This window comes from Haliotis rufescens, unplaced genomic scaffold (assembly GCF_023055435.1).
Source record: "Haliotis rufescens isolate VD_foot unplaced genomic scaffold, xgHalRufe1.0.p SCAF_4, whole genome shotgun sequence".
In the NCBI taxonomy this organism is placed as follows: domain Eukaryota; kingdom Metazoa; phylum Mollusca; class Gastropoda; order Lepetellida; family Haliotidae; genus Haliotis; species Haliotis rufescens.
Genome location: NW_025964112.1, coordinates 33,176,970 through 33,187,814, shown reverse-complemented (window position 1 = coordinate 33,187,814; position 10,845 = coordinate 33,176,970). Strand labels below are relative to the sequence as shown.

The following is a 10,845-nucleotide window of genomic DNA, read 5'->3' as shown; positions in this document are numbered from 1 at the left end:
ACACTTTTATAGCCAGAGTGTAACAACAGGACTAACTTGCATACCTCAATACGGATTTGTTGACATGCTACTTCCTCTGTTGTGTGCTCACGACGTCTTCATGTTGTGAATTAAAATCTAAGTTCACTTGGTGCATGTATTACGCACACACTGGTAGTCAAATGTACTGTACTGTATTCAAATATTTTACATAAAAAATACATTTATATAGAGAGGCCGTTGATTGAACACAACTGTTTATTTGGTTAAAACAAGAGTCATCAGAAAGATGACATATCCCCCCGGCAGCTGTCTGTAAAGTAACCACTAGTAAATGTGCATTTCTGTATGTAATGAGTCAACAGTTGAATGTTCTTTAAGAAGCATACATTGTTTACCCACTGAATGGTTTTCGAATTCTGGCCCGGAAACGAACCCATTCCCCAATTGAGTCTAGGTCCAACCTCATTCCATAAAAATTTAAAAAAACAAAAATTAGAAAAATCCCAAAATATAAAAAGGCACCACTTCAGTATGTGCCTGATAGCTTTGCCAAGTTTCGATCAAATACACTGAATGGTTTTGGAATTCTGCCCCGGAAAAGGAAATGATTACGGACGGACGGACAGACTGATCGCTATATCCCCCCGCATTATACTTTTCATATACCTGTACAAAAAATAACTGAATAAGATTTGACAGGATTTGAGTAGCATGTTAACAAAAACCTTAAAGAGACATGCAACCTGGATGTCACTGCATTCAAAATCTATAAAATAACAAAGATTCAAGTCATTATAAAAATCTTTATTATTGATGACAAAGTTATACAATTGAGTGATCTATTAAAAAGGCATAGAGTTGTAAACTGGCATAGGGCTTTTGATGTTCAAACATGAATGACCATTTCACTGCAGGAATAAGTCTTGACAATGGCTGAGCTCTCCTTTCTATGATATACACAAGCTTCAGGTGGACTTGCCACAAACATGGTTCTTGCTTGAGAAAATGTCACTTAACCTGGCTTCATGTCTGCTGCCCAAAGTTAGTCATACCAGCAGAGGTGGTAGGTAACAGAACAGAAGTTGTCGACTAGAAGTAAATACATGGTTACCTAAAAAACAGGGTTAATACTAGCATCACAAGGCGAGTTAAAACAAATGAGTGTTCACAATGGCAACATTGGTCTGGTGAGAAGGCCTAGAAACCGTGCACCTGAAAGTAAACAATGACAAAGTAAAAATTTGATTTAGAAGAATCCAAGGTGTACAAAAAACAGCGGAACTTCAAAATATGCATATTCAAAAGCTATTTAAGTATCTTACATATTTCAAAAGCATAAACCCTGCATATAACATGGTTCATATAAACAATGAGCCAATACATTTAAGAACCTTTCAAGCATAAAAGTAAGACAAAGGTGGTTTCAAACAGATTTACCAGGTTATTTCTACACTCATGTGTCAATGCTTTGATCTGTATATCCAAATTACCAGACCATCAAAAGGTTCAAGTACAAAGTTGTTTCAAAAGTAATTATTGGTCAGAATGACTGAATTGAAATTATGTGTGAACCATGTATTTGTGATACAATATATAACATCTGTGTCAAGCATACCTTGACCTGATCTTGAGTGGCAAGACCCCACTTGCACAGCAGGCTCTTGATGTTTTCTCTCTGGTCACCCTGTAGCTGCACAACCTCACCGTACTCTGGGTGCTCCACTACTGTGCCGTTACAGGCAAATTCCTGCACACAAAACCATGACAATAAGATATGGATCATAACCATCTCCAAGCAAGATTCAAAACTTGTTAAAATATTAGTTTAAAAAGTTACTTTTCCCGGTCAAAGAAGCAGCTAGCCTTGAACAAGTTGGGAGCGCTACCTCAACTGTCGTATTTGATATGCAGGCTTTGATAAAATCTCTGAAGATTTCAAAATCAAAGCCTCCTTGCTAGTCAAGACAGTAAACATGATGGCAAAAAGTACTTTTTTGGACTGCTTCATAATAATGAGTACTGGCCTGTTTTTCATATTGTAATTTATTGCAAAAATTATTCATGATTTTGATACATACCACAATATATATTGCATAAATTGTTTTCATCTGTAATTTGTTATGAACATGAATAAAAATAAAGTTTTCCCATAGATTTGACAATTTCATAATTGTCTGCCATTTTGTTACATGTTTCTATGGTCACAATGCATGCATCAGACATTCAAAACAGGAAACTGGAAGTGAACAGTTTTGCTTCTTGTATCACAGGAATGAGTGTCATTCAATTACATATTACTACCTTATATCAGTGTTCGAAATACTTGCCAGCCCGACCGTCCGAGAACTCGGGCTGCCAGATTTTCAAATCCCCCTGTCCGATGGTTGGGTTATATTTCATATGTGAAAATATTCTAAATATTTCCCGATGATATGCATTAATTCACATGTAAAGATGAATGATAAAATGTAACTAAAAAAAACCCCCGTTAGCTTATCCTGAGAAACATATGATTATAGTGGGCAGGCAGGTTTTGGTCAGGGCTGGCAAGTATTTCAGCTAGCCAGTCCTGTGGTCTGGCTGAAATTTTTGGGGGTTTCATACCCTGCTTATATTGTGGTGTTCCAGTAATAATGCGCACCTCTCTTAATTAGGAGCTTTTAAACTCCTCTTCTCATTGTTATACAATATTAGATGCGTAATATTATAGCCTTATAAACTTGTTTGGAGACACCTAAAAAACAGTTCCACTGTCCAATAGCACATGCACAAACAAATGACATCCTTGTAGATAATTTTCACACCTTTTTACAGGCTTTGACAATTTTCTTGAAGTCGTACTGAGGATTGATGCCCTGGACAGTTGTAAGAGTCTTCCGGCCGTTACGTTGTTGTATTCGGATGTGGATCAGGGCATCTTTCGCCTGGTTACCAAATTTAGCATCATCGAATTCAGAAGCTAAAGGAGCTGAAATTCAAAATAAAACCAGTTAAAATAAACATTTTGAAATAGATAATATTCTCCATATGCATACCTAAAGATGTAAACCTATCTCACTTGAGTTAGGTTTTATGCCGCTTTAAGCAATATTCCAGCAATATCACGGAAGGGGACACCAGAAATGGGCTTCACACATTGTACCCATGTGGGTAGGGGTGACTATTGAGGCATTTTTGACTATTGCAATACTATTACGATAGTTAAAACAACTATTGTGATACTATTGTGATAGTGGCCCTACTATTGCAATACTATTGCGATAGTTTTCACTTGCAATTATAGCAGGCTTTAGCAGCATATATTTCAGCATTTTGAATGACACCATCAAACTAATTATAACTTTCTGATACAATACAAAATTTCACTTCATGTAACTGGTAAAGTCTTAGGTTACTGCAGTGTTTTAGCACCAATGTGAATGAATGTGATAGAATGACTAGTATTTGATCCCCCTTTTTCATGTGGACGAATATCTGGGTGCCGTCTTGTCAAGTGGTCGGTCAGATTAGTAGTATTTCCTGAATACTTTAGAATTATCCGACAGATTCTACAACTTACATTTTGCTTGGCTGTTTTGTTTTGCGTTTTGACAAAGCCAAAATGGTCCAATACCCACGATTTGCCTGCCTTATTGGCGACAATTTCGAACTGACATGTGGCGTCCGCCAACTTGTCAATGTTGCCTAGCGACGAGTAGCTAAGGGACGTAACTCTAAATCAAGCAGACAAAGTAGTGCAATCCAAACGAAAGCACGACAGAGGTTAGATGATCATAGGAGTTGTTTCTATGTTTTTTAAGAAAGTAAATGTACCAAACAAATGAACTATCGAAACTATCGATAGTTAGACAAACTATCGCCAATAGTATTGATTGTTTCAAGTTGCAATCGATAGTGTACTATCGTGAGACAAGCAATCGCAATCAATCGATAGTTCGATGTATCGTTACACCACTACATGTCGGTAAATCAAACCCAGGTCTTTGACGTGACGAGCGAACGCTTTAACCACTAGGCTACCTATCTCACTTGACACTATGGCTTTCATCAAAGCATTTAAATGACTGTTGGTTTGTAGCGTTGACATGTGATCGCCCTATTGAACACACACCAGTCCTTAATTTATCAAGATGTTTTCCGATTTTGCCTGCGACAAGCAGAGTGCATAAAACACTACTACCAGCCTAATTCAGTGTTGTCTGATGTTAAAGGTATACCAAGGGCTAGGAGAATTATCAGCATTTCAAGGGGATGTAGGTCAGGTCGTTTCAGGTCGACTGCTTCTCTTGACAAGTATTTTCCCCGAAACAAATGTGTGCTCAATCAAAAACTACACTGAATACTCTAAATGAGTAAATCTTTAAATTAACTCCAACGTGGAGAGAGGACAGAAGAGAGGGGTCGCATTAATGAGTTGTATTTTTGGGCTAGGGGTCAGCAGTCATTAATTTGGACATGCATTCCAAATTTACAATACTTGAACTCAATCAGCTCTCAAATTCTTACCGGGAAGAGAAATCTTTTTTTGTGTGAAAATACTTGTAGGCTTCTAACAATTCCAATAGTTAAAACAAAAGCCATCATGTATCCACAATGGTCTCAATCTATTTAGGGAAAATACCAAAATATCATCCAGTTATCAAACTGAGGCTTCAGGAATTACAATGTTGACCTGAGGGTGAGCGAGTTGGTTTCAAAGCCACTTTGAACAGCTAACAGTGCGAGGAAAGACGAGACAAGTTATGCAGGTGTCAGATATTTACCACCTAATCAGGGAGGACCAGGATTTGAACCCACAATCATGTTTCTGTCGAACCCAAGCATTCCAACATAATGATTGCCAGATTTCATCAGCATTTGTTTTTTTGGGTATTTTACCTATGGGTTTTATTTAATTGGTCATCCACAATTTTTAGTGGGAATGCAGTTTTTTTCACAACCTGCTTCTTCATATTTAAGTATTTTACCATGAAAACCTCTTTTTAACAGTTAATCCCTGCAAATCTTTGTTAGGGATCTTTGTTTGCATCTGCTTGCACTGACCTCTCTGGGAAGCCATTTGGACTATCTTAGAAGCACCAATTAGCAACTGTTTAAAATACACTGACTAGGCACAATTCATTTTCAACTGGAATCTATCGGTATTCAAATGTCGCTCAGGTTTTGCTCATTGTAACTCAAATTAATTTTTGTGATTTGCTGACATGCAATAGTTTCATCTGGTAGATGTAATGTCACATTAGATTTATTTCAATAGAGTATTAATAGTTTTTGTTGCTTATTTGACACATGAGATCTAATTTGTCTGCACATTTATGGTTATTTAATGTTATTTATGTTAATATTGCAGCTTATTTAGAGCTCTGGATTGATGTAGAGATACTGTAAGATCAGTGATTTTAGTTGAAGAAAATTACCTTAAATAAGAGTCAGTTTCAAGATTATTGAATCTGGGGGTGACAGCTCACGCTGGCAAAACACTGTATATCATTTTGTGGTAGAGCTGTGCTAAACGATTTGTGATGTTCTGCCATCCTGACTCCCCAACTTATCGACCATTTTGGTGTATACTGTTAGCATTGTGCGAATGGGCTAAGGGGAGTAACTCTGATTACCGGAAGAGTATTTACCGGAAGTGTATCGAATGTAAATAGAAGTTAGATGAACGAATGGATTCGGAAGTTGCTAAGAGATAGATCGTAGGGTAAGTAATAGAATATGTGAGGTAATATTGCTAGGATATTGATGTATGGTTGTCAAGGGAGTAACGGATGTATCACAGTTAGTTTTGAGTATGAATTGAAATAAACAAGACGTGTTCTTATACTCGCTTGTTGTGTGCTGTTTACAATAGACATGTTCATATGAGGTATCCACAGCCCTTGTTGGATGTATATAAGTGGATCCCCTCAACAGGTGATGGTGAGGTCTAACCATGGAAACCATGTCTCCAGAATAACGAAAGCTGGCATGTGTTACATTATACACACTGCATACCATAATACCTACTACAGGAGAAGGCTTCAAAACTGACAAACCAGTGATTGATATGAGCATCGATCTACGAAATTGGGATATGATGACATGCATCAATCAGGTGAGCAAGCCTGGCCACCCGATCCCGTTAGTCGCCTCTTACGACAAGCATGGGTTGCTGAAGACCTATTCTTACCCAGGTCTTCATGTATAGGTTTCGAAAATGAGGTATAGAAATTTAAATATTTGATTGAAAACTGAAATTGGTACTAAACTTTGAAGAAAAATGAGCAACTCCTAGCTTAACCTATCAACAAGTTAAACTAGACATAATATAAGTGATATACTCTCAATAAAACTACACAATACAAACTCATGTCAGTAGTGGCCGATATATGAATATAGAATTTTGCCTTACAGCAAATAGTTCACATTTGCTGTTGGGAGTGGATTCCAAATGAAACAGCTTAAAATGACTAAACCCATACAATCTTCTCAACATTATCTTAATTTCAAAACGCCAGGACAAAAAGCTCAGGCACATCCTTAGCATGATTAAGATAAACAAAATGGCCCACTCTGCACTTCATATAATTGAGAATATGAAGCTCAAAAGGAAAGATCTGTCTAATGTAGAATGAACATACATACTGTGTTCAGATTAAGTATCAATGTTTCACTGCAACTTCAACTGAAGTAAGATGTTAATGTTAACCACATCCCACAGCTGATTTACTCAATTTAGCAGTGCAACTATCACTCAGGTGGAAAGAAGGCCACTCTGTACTGGACAGATTTCAGACTAGAAATTGTAAGGTAGCAATGTGTTAATATAAGCATCATAAGATTTTTATGAGGTATGCAAGGTCAGGAAGTTTGGTCCAAAGTACTTAATTTTCACAACCTTGAATTACATTTTCATAATTATACAGAATATCGAAAGACAAAATTAATGTCAGTCAGGTTGGCCTCTTGCCTACGCAGCAATTCCCATAATTCTGTGTAGAAATTCAATCTGGCCTGTTTTTGCACTTACATGAAGAAAGACACAAATAGTAACATACAATATGATACATTCATTATGTTTGTACTTTTGAAAAATAATTAACAGTAATCTTGACTTAGAAAGGGAAAATGTTTTAAAAAATCATGCAAAACAGTAGGGTAATTTCAACTGGTAACTGCAAACTTCATGCTGAATTTTGTTAAAAACTTATATTAATAGAATCGCAAATGCTTAAGGAACACTATAAAGTAAAACAAATTTTTTTTCAATTATTTTCGCCAACTTCCATAGTCATTCTTGCTTAATTTCTAACAGTGACTATGCATGTAGAGAACCATGTAGAAGGCACTGTGAAATGGCAAATATCCTCTGTACATTGTGATTGTGTATTAAACTCCCATCATCCCCCTCCATTAACATCTCCAGGACATACTCTAAATATCTTGATTCATTTGGTTTATGAAAATTCCAACTCTTCAGTAAAAACTTTAAACTGGCAAAAGATGTACAATATTCTAGAGCATTTACTTATTCTTGGACATTTACTTAAACGAAGTCCTTGAGCATATCACACATGTAGTATGTACATCTGTACTAGAGCTTTTCCCAATTTGTCAGTGCAAATTTCCAAGAAATCTAAAGAATTAGTAATGAAGTTGACAGTGATGTGATTTCTATAACCGATAGTTGACTTCTTGAGAATAGATTACAATTTATGGCCAATCAGATATAGCAAATAGTATGATAAATCCAAAAGTTTGATTCATGCTAGTGACAAAAGGAACAGCTGACAAAACCATAACCACTTTTTATGAAGCAAACACAGCTCAAGAATAGTTTAGCACACTGAATTTATTTCCATTACATTGGATTTCCTCAGGAAATAATCGCTATAAGATAGCAAACCCTAACCTAAGGAGTCAAAGTACAGAGCATTTCAGATCCGTACCTTTTCTCAAACACTGACAGTCATCCAAAATGTCCTGAAGACCTTTTACAATTTCATAATGATAATGTCCTTTTAAAAGTTCATGAAATCATGAAAAGGTCCAATTTGTCAATTGTCTCCAAAAAAACAACTAAGGTCCATACAATGCAAAACACTTTATTCTATAATTTTATTTGTATTTAAACTTTCCATGGGATATATATTTGTATACCCTACATTGTACCTTTGTGGATCCCGACAACACATGCTTTAGTTTGACCTTGTTGGCACTGGTACAACAGGTATGTATGCACCCTGGGCATGTGTCTGTATACAGAAATGTACCCTAGCCAAAATCAGAATACAGATGAGTCCCTTCTGTCACAGGCCGCATTGTACTTAACAGTTCCTTGAATGCTTACTCTTACAACACATCCTGGAGGGTGTTAAATCGTGGTAAAATTCAACACAACACACGTTATGTATTTTTCTCTTGGTTTTTCCTTTCCATAAAAGGACAGGAACTGTCTTACTAATGTAAAAGAAGCATTCAAGTGTGCTTTATAAAAACAGAGTGACTTACATACATTACTCTAATAGTCTGCGATGCACAGCATTATCCAGCTCTTATGTGTATTGTACTTGAACTGCTTTCATAATATGGACTCGTCCAATCCTTAGGGTACCTTTCTGCATTCTGATTGTGGCTGGGGTACGCTATATTTTCACTGTGGATCATTTTTAATGGATCGTAATGGTGAACACTTACTAACACATTAAGTATGTCATACACAAATGTTTCTTGTTCTTGATTCAACCTTTAGGACATCAATTAGGATCTATTGATGCTGATTTTCTTAACCTAGTTAGGTAAACAAAGTACCCGTCATTGGTGACTCAAGGACGGGCAACTCTGTATTATTGCGGTATCAATTTTGTGTGTGATATGTGTGGATTATGTTTTTTACATCACTTCCTCTTTTGGATTATGCATTATCACTATTCATACGAAGGTCGGGTCAAAGGACATTGTCCAAACAAGTGGATACTTTTCTAACCAATTTAGAAGGGAGGCAGTGGTAATTCTACTTCAAAAACATTCCAGAAACTATCGTAAACAAGTCTACAGAGCTCCAGATAAGCTTTTGGTGTTGTGGGTATTTTACGCATGCATTTTAAAATCATTGGGTATCAGTAATTCTATCTGCGTATTCAAATTTCTGTTACCCACTAGTTTTTACACATGTGGGTATTTAAGTTAAATATTTAAAAACACTGTTCATCTAGTCCCTGCAAACTGGTGTCGTGTGGGTTCGAGAGCTTTATAGGACTAAAAAATACCACGATACTTCCACAAGAAAGTGTAATGGCAAATGATCATGATGTGACTCTCATCGTGGAGTTTGGCAAGGTTGACGGAATGCCCGTTTATAATTTCAAGATAAGTTGCTGATTTGCTAATCGAATACGCAGGGTTACTTCACAATATTTTGATGATACACACAAGTTTTATTTTTGTAGCGTATCTGTAATTTTCGTTGCGTATTTGATACGCTTGGATTATATTTTACTGCGTATTTCTGCATTTCTGATGCATATTTCACGCAGATACGCAGCTTATCTGGAGCTCTGAGTCTATGTGTATCTTTTGCCATGATGTAGCAAACCAATCCTATATTCGATGACGTGATAAAATATTGTTCTTAGTTTTGCAAAAGTGAACATTTGATGTAGATTATGAGATTTACCGATACCACAATAATATAGAGTCACACTATACATATGCTGTACAGATCTGTAGTGCCCGTGCCGACAACTACCCAGCTTTAGTTTGTTGGGGGGGGCATAGTTTCATCATGAGTCGCCCATGTCTTAGTTCCATGTCGTCCAAGGCAGAGATTCATGTACATGTAGGGACGGGACTACATGTCAGTTAATGCATAGTGCCTCAAGATTTAAAGTGAATAACTAAAAGCCTTCATGACCTTATAAACACTCTCCTCTCAACCGACGCAATACATTTCTTCACGCAGTAAAGATGCAGATTGAAATAGTTAAAGGTTATCGAATTGATTATCAGTCTTAAAATTAACTAAACTGTTGTGTAAGCTCAAATACAAAGAGAATACACACGTGTTACTGTGTTGAAATTCAGAGTATGCCAACTTCACTTCCTACATTTCACAACACAAAACGACGCCATTTTGAATCGCAAAGATTGAGAAAACGCTTCCTTTAGTTTATCTTCAGTCTTTCCAATGTAACTTACCGAATCCTTCCTTCAAGTTCAAGAGTTCACCGCTCATTCAAGCTAATATATGTGTTCCACCCGACAAAAAATGGGTAACTAGTTAGTTGCTGAGAGTGTGAGGCGGCTGCCGAAACGTGTGTTACAAATCCACAAGTATGAAACAGAGTGACTACGCATGTGCTGTGACGTCACTCAACTAGTTTTCAAAACTTTTATTCACACTATATTAATTACAAATTTGTGAAATATTTACAAGAATGACCATGATATGATGGGTATTGTATTGACTACCCCAATGTTTATGGTTATGAGCAATACAATATGAAATGAATCTACACTACGGTGTTGTTAGAGAGTACATGTTTAGACTGGTCCCAACCTTGTTTATTTTTAGATTAAGGCGAGAACATTGTTGTAAAACTGGTCGCTTGCCTCTGTCGCGCCTATTCATATTGATGACGTCTCTGTTTTTTAAGAAAAAAACAAATAAATTACACAGCATACAATTACAGTGAAATGGTTGTGAAATGTTAATCGCCTTAAAACATGCTTACATTAGAAATTAGCCTCTATTCCAATGGATCGGAAGGCGCAACTAAACCTGTTGTGAAAACATCACATGCTTACCCTTACTGAAATTAACTCACCGTCAAGCTGAAACTGAGTCTGACAGAAATGTCAAGAAACTGGACTACAGGTATA

At 36.6% G+C, this 10,845-nt stretch overlaps 1 protein-coding gene across 1 annotated transcript; it reads right to left on the bottom strand.

Moving 5' to 3' along the window:
- Positions 1–771: 771 nt before the first annotated feature.
- LOC124152166 (eukaryotic translation initiation factor 1-like) lies at positions 772–10,320 on the bottom strand. The gene is made up of 4 exons (XM_046524981.2): positions 10,162–10,320; positions 2,787–2,950; positions 1,598–1,729; positions 772–1,194 (listed from the first exon to the last, which is right to left on the bottom strand). Exons 1-4 carry the CDS (start codon positions 10,196–10,198, stop codon positions 1,180–1,182), a joined length of 348 nt encoding a protein of 115 aa, XP_046380937.1. The 5' UTR covers positions 10,199–10,320; the 3' UTR covers positions 772–1,179.
- Between the last annotated feature and the right edge of the window lie 525 nt (positions 10,321–10,845).

What these genes read in the sequence shown, in the direction of transcription:
- LOC124152166 (XM_046524981.2), bottom strand. Translation starts at nt 10,198, where the DNA reads ATGAGCGGTGAACTCTTGAACTTGAAGGAAGGATTCG. An exon ending in GAACTTGAAGGAAGGATTCG is followed by an intron (nt 2,951 to 10,161) that starts GTAAGTTACATT and finishes TTTGAATTTCAG; the next exon opens with CTCCTTTAGCTTCTGAATTC. An exon ending in TTGTCAAAGCCTGTAAAAAG is followed by an intron (nt 1,730 to 2,786) that starts GTGTGAAAATTA and finishes TTTTGTGTGCAG; the next exon opens with GAATTTGCCTGTAACGGCAC.